Raw genomic sequence first — 17104 nt, 5'->3', positions numbered from 1 at the left:
AATTATAAATAGAGCTGCTATAAACATCTGTGTGCAGGTTTTTGTGTAGACATGTTTTCAACTCATTGGAGTAAGTACCCAGGAACATGAGTGTTGGATATCATGGTAAGAGCATGTTTAGTTGTATAAGAAACTGCCAAACTGTCTTCTAAAGTGATTACTGTACCACTTTGCTTTCCTACTGGCAATGAATAAGAGTTCCTATTGTTCCACATCCTTGCCAACATTTGATGATGTCAGTGTTCTGGATTTGGGCCATTCTAATAGGTGAGTCTGAGTGACCTCGGAGTTGGTGATGGACAGGGAGGCCTGGCGTGCTGCGATTCATGGGGTTGCAAAGAGTCGGACACGACTGAGCCACTGAACTGAACTGAACTGAATAGGTATGTAGTAGTATCTCATTGTTTTAATTTGTATTTCCCTAATGGCATATGATGCAAAGCACCTTTTAATATGCTTATTTGCCATCTCTGTATCATCTTTGGTGAGATATCTGTTCAGATCTTCTGCTCATTTTTAGAAATCAAGTTGTTAATTTTCTTACTGAATCTAAAACTCTTTTAAAACAGTCACTGAGACAAGTCCCAATCCTTACCAGCTATCAACAAGATTCTGCTCCTGTCTATCTTATTTATGCTTTTGTCATGTTTTTTTTTTTTTTTAAGTTTCTATTCTGCTCTTTCAGTTCCTTGAATGTGCTCAGTTCCCTCATCATGACTATACCCTCTGCCTGCATCATTCATTTCATGTGCTCTTTAAGAGAGTTCTACTGAAACATGACTTCTTTAGGGAAGTTTTCCCCACACAAGGTTGGGTCTCTTGATACAGACTTTCAGAGCCACATGAGAGCCTCATTGCAAGTGTAATTAAATGTTTAACACCTCTCTCTCTCACAGCAGAATAGAAGCTTTATGAGGCTAGGAACCACATTTTCCCCCACTGTTGTGTACTTAGTATTCAACATTATGTCTGGCACAAGGTACATGCTCAATAAACATCTGTTAAATTAACATTTGAGGACTGATGGAAAAAATTTACACAGTCCTCTTCTCTGCTTGTAAAGTTGAGAATGTTAGCTAGACAATCTATCTGTATAACTTGGAAGATAAGATAGCCTTTTATTAAGGTTGATGTCAATCTGTTCCCTTTTTCCATAATCAAAATAGGAGTAACTCCCCAAACAAAGATAAGAATTATTACATTAATGTTTATAAAATAGCCAATTAATTTATAAAACATTTTGGGAGACTTTATAAATCTGAAATGGTATTTGGGCTTTGATCCTTGAGTGGGTAAGTAATGCTTTGTGGTATATTTTAGAAAATTTAAGGTTTTCTTAAATTTCATGGGTTTCTTAAGAGTAAAAAATATAGTAGCTCAAATTAAGTACTTTTTTGGTTAGTCCTTAAATGATGTGGTTTATTATTTACCATTACATAATAAAGCAAGGGAATAATCTAATAAACTGAGTATTTTAGAGCAAGCTAGTTTGATCTTCGATGAAAACATCAATTTGTATATTAATTTTTAATGAAAATATTTACCCTAGAAATAATTATGCCACCTAGAATTTTGGAAATCTAGTTCCTTTTATAATTTTGCTTTAAAACAGGTTTTATGGAGTGAATGTTTTCTCTTTTTGATTGATTTTAGGCTTTTATCATAATAATTGGAGAAATTTATCATCCTGTCTTTTTCTGAAAAACGGTGATATTTCTGATCCTGTTTCCAACCGTAACTCAATCACTTGACCATCTAGTTTAGTGATCTAAAGTAATTTAATATTATACATGATATGAGGTATGATGGGGCAAAACTAAGCTGTATTCTGCTGCATAGCAAATATGACATAATACTTTTACATTTTGTGCTTTTAGAAATTTACTGATCGTTAATTATTATTCTTAAAATGCCAAGCGCATTTAACCTTATTCTAAAAAATACTGAAATTTAAACACAAGTTAGGCATGGAATTACACATTGATAACAAAGAAAAGAACAACTGATCATGCTGAAGATTAGTATAAAAGTGGCAGCTTTTAATCAAAATTGTATTGGATAATTTTTTCAGCTGTGACCCTACATATTAAAAATTATGAAATATGTGAGGATGTTAATGTCATACTGACTCATGAATAAATGGCAATCCACTCCAGTACTATTGCCTGGAAAATTCCATGGACAGAGGAGCCTGGCAGGCTGCAGTCTACGGGGTCGCAAAGAGTCAGACATGACTGAACGACTTCACTTCACCGAGTGCATACTTGGGCAAGGTCATGTGCACAGGTCCCATAGGGTCATGAAGGATAGTCAGTCTCAGGAGATCCACTTAAGGAAACATTGAGAATCTATAGAAAAGACCTCTCTGATGGCTTCTGCATTATTTGGATTACTCAAAGAAAAGACACTGGCAATGCAAGTTAAAATAGGTATTTTATTGAGAAACTTGCTCTGTCAGTGAGCAAGTAAAAGTTACAAACATTTTTATTTAATAAAACTAGCCAATCCTTAATTCTAAAAACATCTCTTAAAAACTTCCATTATCTGAAACTGCAGATCTTTCTGAGTCAGGGTTTTCTTTCAGTGCTTCCATGGAAAAAGACGCTTCCAATTCCCTTCATGCAAATAACATGTGTAATATGACTTGTTCACAAGCAAAACAAATTCCCCACTTGAGTTTGTGTTGCTTGCATGCATATGAATTAGTATCTTTATTGCTATAACTATAAGTCTCCTGGTACAGCAATGAGGCATTATGCTTACTCCTGAGCATTCTGAGAGTTATTATGTGGTCATTAAAAAAAAAAGTTATGTAGCAAGACAGTTCTGCTGAAAACCCCATTCCCTTATTAAACTTAAAATTGGTATAGATTAATACTACACATTAATGTGTAATTTACTTATTAAATACCCTAGGCTTCCATGCAGGGTTTTTTTGTTGTTGTTGTTACATTTTGTTGCATTAAAAGGGCAGTGATTTAACCCTATAAATTATTTTCTAAATGGCCTTTACATATGACACTAAAAAGTATGAGACAAATAAATATTTGAAACAGTTTTCAATAAGTTAAACCAGTACTGACACCTAACAAGTAGAGGTTCAAAGGTCATGCAAATAGATGTCTCTTTAATTGACTGAAGGTAAAGCTTATCTGAGGGCAACATTTAATAATTTTCAAATGTATAAATTTTTATACATGGATATTTAAAACTAAATTGTATATGTAACAGTAGGATGTTAGGTAAAGAATTCTAAAATTTTGACTTGAATTACATAGTTTCTCTTTTTTTTAACTGCAGGGGAAAGGTATAGGGTTATCCTTCTGCTCTGAGACGTTTTGCGCAAACACCAGAAATGACATATCACATGGCAATAATTTTGTTGGCAAATTTAAATGCATCTGCTCAAATTATTATTTTTAGTACAAAAGTTAAAGATTAGACTATACTTCTGTTTATGGATTTTAGAGATAATAATATTTATGGAGGTTTTTATTCCCCTCCTAATGGCACAGATTACTATTTTGGATAGCAAAGCAAGAGAAGATGAACCTTAAAAAAAAGTGCTTCTAGTTTTTAATGAGTACTGTTTGTCGAGGAAAGGGGAAAAATAGAAGAAGGCCTCTCATTACAATCATTAAACTTCTTTTTTTAGGAAATGTTATCAATAAGTGCAAAGTGGTCATAATTTAAGGATCATATCCCCGCAGCAGCACACCTGCCAAATTTGGCAATGTAAAAGAATAGTAAATTGGTTGTTGATTTTGAAATTACAGCACACAGTTGGAGGAAACAATGTTTTAAAATGTTGATATAATTATAGTAATTACTATATTCATTATCAGAACTTTAAATTTTGATTTGGTTCTCTTTTTTCTAAGTCAGTTTTCTGTGTGCTACACATACACATAAAATCACAGAATATTAGCATGGAGTGGGAACATGTCAAGTTTTACAGAAGAGGCAACTGAGGCTCAGAAACATGGTGATTTGCCAAAGGTCCCACAGCTAATAAGTAACAGATCTGAGGCTAGAATATGACTCCGTGTAAGCTTGTCTCCTTGATAACTTAGGTCTTAGGGGATGGGGATGAATGCTCAATTTCTTTCTATCTTTCCTGCTGGGGAATGTCTGCATTAATAGTGGGAGGACTCTGTTTAGGACTCTTTTGAAGAAATCTATAAAACAAGTACTCATCCCGAAATTCATATTCATTGGTGATATGTTGGATGACTCCCCCTTGCACCAGTCTATCTCCATATATCACAGCTTCACCACGGTCAGAGGCAAGGCCAACTTCAATGAGCCAGTTCACCAAGTCACAGCCACAGAAGGTCCCGGCAGAAGTCTTTGCACCACACCTGTATGTCAAAGGAATGATTCACCCATGTGTTCTGTAAATCTGGTATCAGAACTGCATGATGGAAGACAAGCAAGGAAAAACAGGAGACAGGGAAAGACAGCATGATAGTTAAGAGGTGACAGGAATGAAACTATGCTGAATATAAAGGGTTTTGTTAAATCACCTAACCCTAGAAAGATCTACTGGAGAAAAACAAAATATGCCAATAATGCTTGTGAAACAGAAACATTTAAAATAATGACTTAGATAATGTAACTGCATCAGCAGAGAAATATTCTTTTTATAGTAGATGGTCTTTTATGATCAGATGAGTTCTGTAGACACCTATTACATATTTTATAAGTTATACTCAGTTAAAATACATAATTGTTTCAGGAACATTAATATTTTTGCAAGCTCTTAAGAAGTGACAATTTTTACTAAGTTATTCAAATCAAACCTTAATATTTTCTGCTTATCACAGTGCCCACAAATAGCCTTTCTTCATGTCCTGAGCAAGATAATCTTATTGATATGATAGGAATTTGTTGCCTTATGAAGCAAGGAAAGGATAAGTGACATCTGTCTTGCTATAAGATTTTTTTCATAGTTGTTGAGTCTGTTCCCACACTGTACATTTCATCCCTGTGATTCATTTATTTTGCAACTGGGAGTCTGTACTTCTCAATCTCCCTCACCTACTTCTTTCTTCCCCTCACCCTTCTCCCCTCTGGCAGCCACTTGTTTGTTGTCTGCATCTATGACTCTGTTGTTTTGTAATGTTTGCTCATTTGTTTTTTTAGTTTCCACGTATAAGTGAAATCAAACAGTATTTATCTTTCTCTGTCTGACTTATTTCACTTTGCATAATGCCCTCCATATTGTTCATCCATGTTGTCACAATGGCAAGATTTCATTCTTCTGTGGCTGGGTTATATTCTATTGTGTATATATGTATACACTATATATATTCCCACACACACACAATGTCTTCTTTATCAGTTCTACTGAGGGACACAGGTTTGTTTGTTGTTGTTGTTTTTTTAATATCTTGGCTATTGTAAATAATACAGCAGTGGACAAAGGAGTGCACATTCCTTTTCTAATTAGTGTTTTTAATTTTTGGGGGGTAAATACACAGAAGTGGAATTGCTGGATCATACGGCAGTTCTATTTTTAATTTTTGGAGGAATTTCCATAAGATTCCACAGATATTTTTAATTTTTTAATTATAAACCCACTTCTTAATTATTTAAAATTTGTCTTCCTAATATAAATACAGGGGTGTCTCAGGTATGAAAAAATAAACAAGGGGAAAAGAAATGTAAGAAAACTAATTAAGTGAATTCTGTTCATTTTTATACAAATATGTGATAGACAACATGAATCTGTCCACAAGCATTAGTCAAGCTGTAAAACCTAAAGTGCTTGACAATAGGAAACAGTGGCTGAAAATCAAGATGAAACGAGAAACAGGTGACAAAAAATTTTAAAACATTTAATCACGAATATAAATTAGTATTTCATATAAAAATTAAAAGTTAATACACATGAAAAAATTTCTCAAGTACATAAAATATTATTGTAACATCAGTATTTTACTTAGTAATAGGATAACTTAATTTATGCTTTGCAACGACAAACATCACTTTGAACAAAAGCCTGAATGTTACATCCCAAGTCTGAGCCTTCTTCCTGGTTGTTGATTTTGAATGTATAGCCCTACACCTTCTAATCTGGACACCAACTGATTCATAGTTGCTTCTGATGGGCTGATCAGGCAGCTACAACTAGTCTAGGAAGCTGTGCAGAGTGACAGAAGATCAGCTGCTATGCAGGACTGGAGCCAGCCTGTGCCCGTTCACCATCTGGGGTGGAGGCAGCCTGGCAGCCCTGCAAATGGCAAGAGCTATGCTTCCTAACAGTCAGCAGTCAGAGTGGGCCTGGTGGAGCTAACACAGAGTTCCCTCTCTTAATTTGAAAAAGCAATTTTAAATTGTTGAAACTATCCATAGATCGCACTTTGAAATCATTGTGTTTGGTCCTTTAAGGGTGGGAAACTAATTTTTCTTCATAGCTTACCATTCCCAGAAACTAGGCTAGGCCCATTACATAGATTTTGTTAGCTAATGCAAACAACCTCCAAGAGCTAGATATTTTAAAGAAGAGGAGAATTAAGGTTTGGAGAATTGAACTTGCCCAATGTCACACAGCTAGTAATCTCCCACAAAGTGACAGACCCAGAGATTGAGTTCTAGAGTTGGTCTCCACCCAGTGAATCCCCTTTCTACTAGCTGAATCAGGATACCTTCTGGTTATAATGAAATATAGTGGCATAATATATGTAAATAAATTATCCTGAATGGTAATTTTCGTAGATTTTCAATTTTTCAGTTACAGACATAAAAGTATTTGCTTCTTTATATCATGTTCTGTTCTTTTTCTGTTTTTCGACAACCAAATATATTGGTACTAGAACATTTGTTTATTCTCTCCTGCTGTATACTCCATGCCTGAGGATTAGAAGAATAAATATGATGTCAAAGACTAAGGATTAGGACTTGAGGTGAAAAAATAAGCAGCAGAGTTAATTAAAAGACAGAAATTTCACTTTGCTTTCTTGATAATATCATTAGTAATATGAAATAGCATATTACTAGCATATCCTTAGGAGATAGGGAATATAAAATCACTTCTAAATACAATGTATCTCAAAGTTTCATGAGAGATATTAATGACCAGCATGAACTGAATGTTAATATTCTGCTATATTTTGGTTCATTCTAAAGTTTTCATATTTTATGTGGAAATCATAAGTTAAATGGCATTTAAAAATGTAAAAATTAAAACTATAAACTGACCTGTGGCTATTTTAACTTTTATGTGTATATGTGTTATTGAAAAATAACAAAGTTAGTTACAAGCATGTTAGTTAGCCTATCACAAACCAAAATTAATCCTCTAAAATATAATTATCTAGAACCTGTACTTACCTTCTTTCCTTCACAATGTTTTGGATACAGAGGTCACGGTGATAATGGATAAATTGTTGACAGGTCATTTTTATTTCCTCAGGAACAGAAGAATCCTTGTTTTCTGCTGTTTCTTTGCTGTTCCATAGGAATTCAAGTCTGAAAACCAAAAATTTTAGGATGAAATTTTTTAGGAAAGGCAAGCCCTGAGAGAGCTCCTTCTTACTTATCACCCCGTCAATATGGCTGTTCCAAAGCTATCATTCACCACAGCTGTCATTTACAACACCCAGACATCCCTAGTCTCTGAAGCAGAAATATATTTAACCTGCATTTAGTTTCCTGTTCAGAGCAGGCTTGGGCAGAAGACTTGAACATTTTATAAACCCTCTAGACATGTTTGAACTATTTCAGGATCTACCAAAAAATGAAGTTCCTTAGTCTACATTCTGTAGTTTTAAAATGCAAAAATAATATACAGCAATCAAGCATTTTAATTACCCAGTATCAGTACCAGAGAGACAAATACTGGGATATAGAGTAAAGAACAATTCTCTTTTGCCAAACCAGACAGCAGATCTGTTGACTCGTTTAAATGATCAACATTATGAAGCTAATAACTAAGTGCAGTGACTTTCTTATTACGCCTTTCTTCCTTCTTCAAAGGATTGTGACCAACCCTAGCAACTACATTTCAATAATGATGATGGAAAAAAGGAGAAGAAAGAACAGGAACCATTTACTGGGCACTTTTATATATCCTATAAGATAAATTCCACTAGCACTCCTAGTTTCTACTAATTTTGACTTTGAAAACAAACAACGAAGTACAAGAATTCTCCCCCCATCCCCACTTCCTCCTACCACCAAAGTGAAGTGTTCCCACTTCATTATTTTTCACAAAGAAATTCCTGACCTGAATTCAAAGAAACTTAAGAAAACTTGAGTTTTCTATAAATTGTCAGTGTGATAGAAAAATCCTGTTGTCAAAGGAAAAAGACAACCAAATATAGACCTTTGGGGGCATACTGCTTCTTATTTCCATTTGCAAATACATTTTCAAGTTTCATTTTATTTTATATAGTTAATGGCATAGACAAGTCAGTTTTCATCGATTCCTATTAATGTGCAAATTATAATACTGGATTATTGACAGCTCTGCTGACATTTTCCGTGCAGTTATATATAACAAATACGTGAATCAACAGAAAACCTTTCTGTGGTGCTTAGGTTAACCATTCTGTAGTCTCCTAGCAGTTTCTAAAGGCTTAAAAATATAAGTATCTTAATAGAATGGCTTTGTCATTACCTTTACAGTTATAGCTTTATTTCAAAACTAAAATTACCTTCTTTTGAAAGGTAGGATGATTAAATGTTTGTCCAACCCAAAGATGCCAAAGGAAATAAACCCCTATGGAAGAAAAAAAAAGGTTCTTATTTTATGAGCTCTACAATAAAAGTTTAAGACAGAAATGAAAAAATTTAGTGCTTGGGGAAGTAAACCTCTGGTGATTAGGGCAACATTTTAAATAGAACACACAGGCAGACTCAAAGTTCAGTGCCTGATGGCAGGTACAGTTGACCCTCTGTATCCACAGATTCTGCATCTATGGATTCAACCTACTGTGGGTCAAAAATATTTGGGGAAAAAGTTCCATAAAGTTCAAGAGAGCAAAAGTTGAATTTGCTGTGTACTGACAGCTATTTTGGAGAAGGAAACGGCAACCCACTCCAGTACTCTTGCCTGGAGAATCCCACGATTGGAGGAGCCTGGCAGGCTACAGTCAGACATGACTGAGCGATTTACATAGCAATTACATTGTATTAGGTGTTATAAGTAACTTAGAGATGATTTAAAGTAAACGGGAGGATGTACATAGGTTATATGCAAATACTATGCCATTTTATATAAGGGATTTGTGCATCCATGGATTTTGGTAACTAAGGGTGTGTCCTGGTGCCAATCCCCCTTGGATACTGAGGGATGGTTTTATGGTATTTGGCTGCTTCTTCCCCATCATCTTTCCTGCTAATTATGATGGGTGATACGAGTGCTGAGCAACCACATTAGCAAGCTAGCTTACTGGAGAAAAATGAAAACATTTAAGGGCTATGTATCTTTTTGCCCCCTTTCTGAAAAGAAAAATAAAATATCTCCCATTATGCTTAAGTACTTCTTTATTATTTTTCTGTTAAAACTTCAGAGACAATAGAATTAACAAGTGCTATAGTGTCTGATTAAAATGTAACTGAACAAAATTTATGTGAAATTAAATTGGCTACTGCTTAGGGAAAGAGTTTGAAGAATTTGGGCATAATGAGGCAAACTAGCACCAGATATTAGCCACACAGCAAGACGATCAGGACTGCCTGGGAAGATGGGAGGCTGGGAACTGCCATCTGTCAGGCACAGCAGGCTAAGAATCTTCGTGCAGGTTGGCGTGGGTGAGATGAAGAATGCAGTGACATGAAGAATCTATCTGTCTTGACTTCATATTATAAACTACCAGAAAGGAATGATCTTACTACCACACCTCCCCAGGAGGAAAATGGAATGGGAGCAGGTTTTGTATCTCTCTCCCTTCTTTGAAGCACTTCAGCCATAAGCTGTGGGGGCTGTATTTCAAACGCAACATTCCTGGCATTAGCTTCCATTTGTGAAGCTCTGTGAGTCCCAGTCCTGGAATGGCTCAGCTTGGAGTGGGCTTTCTGAATGCAAGATACTGAGTAAGACTGATTTTTCAACCTAGTATTTTATAGTTCAGGTCGTAAACAGTATCACAAAGTGAGGTGGACATCAAGGAGTCCTTGGCATGCTCATGTCTGACTGTAATAAATGGATAGGTCACTGGTCTGTCTAAATATACATGTTATATACTAATACATGTTAACTAAGTCATATGGCCAATTATTTAAGGTTTAATAAGTAAACCCAGTGATTTCAAGTACTGTATTTTTTCAACCTGATACTTAATCTGGGGACTAATATTCTTTAATTAAAAAGCAAGGGATTGAAGTGGAATAAAATTTTCTAATCTTCACATAAAGATAATTTCCCAGTATGCAAAATATCGTTTATTCTTTTTAAAATATTTACTTATTTATTTATATTTGGCTGCTCTGGGTCTTTGCTACGCAGAGGCTTTCTCTAATTGTGGTGAGTGGGGGCTACTCTGTAGTTGTGGTTCTAGGGCTTCTCATTGCAGTGGTTTTTCTTCTTGCAGAGCCCAAGCTCTAGGGCATGTGGGCTTAGCTGCCCTGATGTATGTGGGATCTTCCCGGACCAGGGATCAAACCTGTGTCCCCTACAATGGCAGGCATATTCTCAACCACTTCACCACCAAGGACACCTTCATTTATTTTTAAATCTTCAATGGAATTTTAATTTCTAATTTTTAAACTGGGGGGTAAAAGTCTACTTCGCAGATATTATTGTGATGTTTAAATGAAATAATTAATGTAAAATGCTTAAAATGTTTGGCATATGGTACACTTTGAGGGAATTGTGTCTACTATCCTTGGTCAAATTCTATTTATATGCCACATGATTTTTTTTAAAAGATATAAGTACCTATAGTTCAAGAAAAAACAAAATATAAATGAAATGTTGTGCATTTAAATAAGTGACTAAACTAAAGGCTCAGAGAAGTAAAGTCATTTTCCCAAAGTAACTTATTAAGGCCACAATGAAGTTTAAAAAGAACTTGGAACATCTTGTCCCTGCTTAAATTACCATCCTTTATCTCAAAACTATTTGGTATTTCTGACTGAAACACTCAGTGTGCATTCTGATGACTTTAACCAATATAATAATTCATCTCTACTAGGAGATAGGCAGCAGCTGTCAGCTGTCACGCATACCAGCAGCTGGCAAACAAACCAAACCCTTTTGATTTAGAAGAAAACAACAACATCCGTACCACCACCTCCCAATCAAACCATCCAGGAAAACAGAAACTCCTCAAAGTTCGCAGTAAATAAATACCTGGCCAAAGTTAAACACAGCACAGAAAAACTGTAACTCAACATATAGTCTCCCAGGCTCTTGGTTGAATAGCCACCATAAACAACTGGAAAGATTCTGTAAAGGAAGGAGAAAATAGGACTTTAAAATGAAGCAAGCTGATCATTTCTATCTAGAACATAGTACGATAATTTATCTACTTAATAATTAGGAAGAAAAAGGACTAAAGGGAAAAACACCAAGAGAATACAGAAGCTCTGTCTTTCAAACAAGAGGTTTAAACCTCTCTTCTTGACAGGTGTCATTCAAACAACATCTATTCTGATCAGATTTGAAGAAAGAAGACATGAGCCATAATACAGAAGCTTACATAATACATCAGGACTTCAACTAGCCTAAGACAGGTCTGATTTTAAAATTAGTTTTACACAGTGAAAACAATCACATCACCAAGCAGCAATTCTTGGCATCATTTCTTAATTTTTGATTTTTGTTCTTAAACAGCAGCTAAAATGGTGCTGGCTGATATGATTCTATGTAACAAGCATTGCAGTGTGAAAAGTGTAAGAGAATTTCTTCATAGGTTATATGGTCCATTGCCTATCACTAGGCTAGTTATCCTTGAACTATCACAAAGAATTATATAATAACTAGTAATTCACAAAAGAAGACTTAGAACTAATTTTTAAAAATGCTTTGATAATCAAAGAAATACATTTAAAAGTGAAGTGCTATATTTCACTTATAAAATTATCAAGTAAAAAATTTATAATAGTCAATGTTGGTGAGAGTAGTTTACAAACCTATACTACTCCTTTGGAAAACAATTTAGTAGAATGCATCCAAAGACACAAAAATATTTATGCTATTTAATCCAGGTTTTCCAACTTTTGAGAATCTACGATAAGGAAATATACTGCATGGAGATGTTTATTAGTGAATTCTAAAAAACTAGGAACAATCCATAAGAAAATGATTGAGTGAATTGTAATACATATCCTCTATAGTTTATTAAGGAGCTATTTAAAGTAAAAATTAGAACACTTTTGCAGCAACATGAAAATGCTTGACATAAGTCGCAAAGCAGGACATAAATCTGTATGTGTTATTAGAACCATGAAAACTATATTAAAAAAGAGAAGGTAGTAGTATGATGGATATTTTTCCTCTTTTCTTTATGGTATCCATTGTATGAAGTGCTTGTATTGTTTTCATCATGTAAAATTATTTTTAAAAGTTTATTTATCTGAGGACTGTCTTCCGAGAGACCATGTAGACATTTATCTACTGAAGACAGTCAAGGAATAACTTAGGACGAAGTAGCCCTGTATACATCACAGACATAACTGGTTTTACCCCAAATTCTAGGTTCAGAGCATAGGATGAGTAAGTATTCAAAGCAAAATGAGTTACTGAAGCACTTAAGCAACAGAGTAATGTGAATTACTCATTCTTCTTCCTCCCAAAACATTAGCTCACGATTAGGAGATGCTAGTGCTGCGACTCCCCTGGGAAGGAGCAACGAAGTTTCTCCCAGATGCCTGGAAAAAACCTTTGTCAAACATTTAAAGAAATGGCTCCCAAACAAAATCAGAAGAAACATTTACAGCAAACAGGCCAATAATGAGAAGTAAACACAGCAACACATGTCGAGTCAGTTGCTGGTCTCCACTGTGTAGATACTGCTCCTCTTCCTGGGCTAATATGCAGCTCTGGGAGTTACAGCGACTCACACAATGTTCCTCTATAAAACAGTAAGCACAACAATTTGTAATCAGAGCTTTTTATTTGAATGCATTTTAAATTCATAATGACTTCCTAAGCAAACCACTACATATGCACATTCTCAGTTCAGAATCAGTATATTATTTTAGATGAAATCTAAAGAAGGCTCCTTCATGTTGTTTTAGGATAGTTCTACTTGTAGAGTGTTTTTATCCAAAAAAACACAAATATATGGAATAGTTCCCTTCTACATTATTCAACAGTGTTATACACACACACATGCGCACACAAATTTTTAAGGCTAATTTAATAACAAGTTTCTCCTGTTATATAAATCTACCTCTTGGTATGAATATCCTATATTGGCTAACAGCAAAGCAAATTTACCACTTGCCTTTCATTAAAGAGTTTAGAATTTGCTTAGAAAAGACCTTTAAGGAACCAAATAAAAAAATATTATACACTTTGTTCTGTTTGCATATGGAAGCAAGTCCAAATCATAAGCATGACTTTTCTTTGGCCGAAAAGAGAAGTGAGAAGCCTTTCATAAGAAACCTTTATTCTCTTACCTCAGCTCCACTATATCAATGGCATCAAAAGTAGGAGAAAACATTTTTACAAAAGAGATGCTAGTCTAACAGACAGTCTTATTACAAAAAGTCAGGGCTTAAAAAACACAATTTTACAGCTCTTACCTTCAAGCTTACAAAAACTGTATTTCCTAAAGCCTCTTTTTAGAAAAGAACACACACAAGCATTAAACACGGTATGACGTAAGAGCTAACCACATGGATGAAACTTCACACACAAAAAAGGTTAACAGCAAAAAGAAAGCAGGCTGCGGAACTGTTTATGTAGTATGATCCTGTTTTATAACAATTATTTGTGTATATCTTGATGTTGAAAAATTCTAGCCGTGTATATAATAAACTTGGTCTTAAAATATCACATACAAATATTATAAAAATGCATGAAATCCATTTTACTTTTATCTGCATTTTTACATATTACAATATTTGTTTTCATAAAATATGATCAGAAAATCTAAGAAGCTCCTATGTTAAAAAGTTTTTTTTAGGAATCAGCATATTAGTGGAGAAATGACATAAGCAAATTGTAATGGGATTCTGGGGGCAAAAAAAAAAACTCCACCTGGGGATGATGAATCAAATCACATGTTGAATTTGTCAGTGGACTTTACTATTAGGTATATTGTGTAGGAAGGAAAAAGTAAGGAGTAAAGCCTTGGGAATTCTGATGTAAAGGAATATTGGCTTTAGAAAAGGAGCACACAAATGACTTGAAACAACTGTAACTGGATACCAAGAGAGGTTTCCTGCTGAATGTAAGTGAAGGCCCAATATCTGCCCAAACAATAACTACAACATTTGCTGCTGCTACTATGCTTATTTTTAATTTGTTATTTATTTATTTTGGCCACACTGCACAGCTTGTAGGATCTTCCCTGACCAGGGCTTGAGCCTGGGCCACCATAGTGAATGGCCAGAATTCTAACCACTAGGTCACCAGGGAAGTCCCTGCTTCCATGTTTAATAAACATTTGGTTTGTACATTACTCACTGTGCTAAGTGATTAGCATGCATCATTTCTTATAATATTCACAACATTTTTAAAATATAAAAACATTTGGCAGCAAAACAGCTGACATGCTCCATCATAAAGAGGACTTTTTGGGGTTTCTCTCTCTGATTTTTAAAAACAGGCATAATTGACTGAAGGTACATTGCAATTTACATATATTCAGTTGTTTTAAATAATTTGAAATTCAGACCATAAATGTGATTCAGTCTGTTAGTCTATATGTCAAAAGGTTATTATTTTTAAAGATTTTTATTATTTTATAAGAAAGGGCATATTTTAAAGCATATGGATTCAAAATGTAATTAACCACTGACTAATTAGTCCTGGCCCTCGGGGAATGGAGTGGGGAAAAGTCTCAGCTTCTAAAATGAGATGCCAAAGAGAAAATAATGATCCTTAGGGCAAACTCCTTGGAATTACTACTCAGGTTAAATTTACTGGAGAATTTCCATGCAAATTAAAAAAAAATAATGAATACCCTATCTGTGCACAATTATTGTATTATTTGCACTTTCTTCCATCTTATGAGAATATTTTCAAACAGTGTAGCTTCTATAGAAAATCTATGTAGAGTTCTTTTAAGGCATAAGATTAAAAAATCTTTTGTTCCTTAGGCTCATCCTCATAGCCGAGAGGCACTTACTTTTCTCAAATGAAGGAGTCACCGACCCACTGGTGGTTATATCTGCTACTGGCTCCGTGGATGGGCAGCATAATTCACCGTTTCCCATAGAGCAGGAGCAGCAACCTATATAGATAAAATATAGGTTGTTACAGGAGAGTCCAATCACAAAAAAATGGACAATGTAAAGAGATGCCAAATAAAACAAAACACCCCCTCAAAAAAACCAACAAATCCCCAAATTCATTTATATACACACAGAGAGTTTCCATACAGCCTCAATGTATGGGTAGCTATCAAAAAGTATTTAAATGTGCTTATATAGAAATTAACATTTAAGGAGTGTCAGACAAAAGATCAGCCCCTTTACATATGCCTCTTCTTTGTATAAGACAAAGAAAATATTTTTGTTTGTTCTCCAGCTGGTATCTTTTTTGGAACACCAGGGAATTCCCATAATTAATTAAAATTTTTTTTAAGGAAAATGTTTTTACCCATGCTATGCTATTAGTTTCCAGTGTGTTTTGGGAAATAAGAATTTGACTACTTTCCTAAAATACAGCTTTGATTTCACTACTCCTTGGATGAATTCTAGTTTGACACAGAATTCATCCAAACCCTTTTCTCTTCTAAGTTTAGCTCAAAACTCACTTCTTTCAAGAACATGTCTTCTACCAGTTTAGATGATGCAGTAAAAGCAATTGTATTCTTTTTTATTTTTAGATATATACTGCTGAAACTCTCTTGCTGGTTTTTAGGTAGATAGGTTTACAGAAGTCACACTGAGACACCTGCTATAGAGATGTAATTTTACTCTGTATATTCAGAGAACTGCAAAGTGTCCTTTAAAACATCACACTCATACATGGACACGGTGCTCCTTGATACGGATTATAATAGAATAACTTCAGTGATAAACTGTATTAGAACTTAACATACTAAAAAGGCATAATTCATAGGCTGAAATGTTCATTGATAATATGCTCTAATTTTTCAGTACTGTCATTAAAAATTAAAAAAAGATTTCAAAGTATAAAAACTATGATTTATAATAAAACTATTACAACTGTCTTTCTAAATTTAAGATAATGATGCCACAGAAAAATTGAAAAGAAAACACAGAAATCATCTGACTCTGCCCGTTATCTTCAGAAACTTGAAGGCTCAAATCCACTAAGATAAACTGTTAAGAAAACAGATAAAAAGCCAGCCCATTCCAAGGACATATGTGTAGGGAACACACATATATAGCAGTTTTTCCCTTCAAATATGAGCCTTCTTATTTGTGTGTGTGTTTTGTTTGTTGCTCAATAATACATCATGCTTATTTATTATCTTTTCATTCTACCCTTTGACCTCCTTCACCCATTTCTCCTATGCTCTACGCCCTACCTCTGGCAACTATCAACCTTGTTCTCGGTATCTATGAGCCTTTTTTCCCCCCAAAGATTCCACATATAAGAGAGATGATATGGCCTTCTCTTTCATTAACTGAACCTTTGATCTCATATTAAAGTAGGTTAATTTTCCTTTCAATTATAATTCCACACTTATAAGCAAGTCATGTGTCTCTGACAAATGTGTGGCGAGGGGCAGAGGGGAGTGAACTATTTTGGATTACTGAGATTTGGGGAGGTCAGGCTGGACATCTAATGTGCTGTGTATTAATACTATTAGCAAAGCAGAAAAGAGCAGACTGTAGGGAAGGAAAATAACCAGACAGGTTTAAAAACCTTTTTCCTAGGAACATGGGTAAATAGGCAAAGAAACAAGAACTTTGCCTTAGCAGTTTTCAGGCAGCTTCAGAAATCACATCATATCTTATCAACCCATCCATCTATCCATTCATCTAACAAATATAGGAGACCTGATACATG

General features: G+C 34.7%; 1 protein-coding gene across 2 annotated transcripts in view; it reads right to left on the bottom strand.

The window, feature by feature from the left end:
* Positions 1 to 3774: 3774 nt before the first annotated feature.
* GPR155 (G protein-coupled receptor 155) overlaps positions 3775 to 17104 on the bottom strand; it is a 34574-nt gene continuing 21244 nt past the window's right edge. For both annotated transcript variants that reach the window (XM_068968118.1, XM_068968119.1), the window contains 6 exons: positions 15249 to 15353; positions 12886 to 13022; positions 11300 to 11395; positions 8661 to 8725; positions 7336 to 7473; positions 3775 to 4361 (listed from right to left, as the gene is read on the bottom strand). In XM_068968118.1, coding sequence (XP_068824219.1) covers positions 4109 to 4361; positions 7336 to 7473; positions 8661 to 8725; positions 11300 to 11395; positions 12886 to 13022; positions 15249 to 15353 — 794 coding nt within the window. In that variant the 3' untranslated portion in view covers positions 3775 to 4108. The remainder of the gene's footprint in view (positions 4362 to 7335; positions 7474 to 8660; positions 8726 to 11299; positions 11396 to 12885; positions 13023 to 15248; positions 15354 to 17104) is intronic.

The sequence above is a fragment of the Capricornis sumatraensis genome, chromosome 3 (genome assembly GCF_032405125.1).
Source record: "Capricornis sumatraensis isolate serow.1 chromosome 3, serow.2, whole genome shotgun sequence".
NCBI classification, from domain to species: Eukaryota; Metazoa; Chordata; class Mammalia; order Artiodactyla; family Bovidae; genus Capricornis; species Capricornis sumatraensis.
The sequence above is the reverse complement of the archived record's forward strand: the minus strand, read 5'-3'. Positions and strand labels throughout refer to the sequence as shown.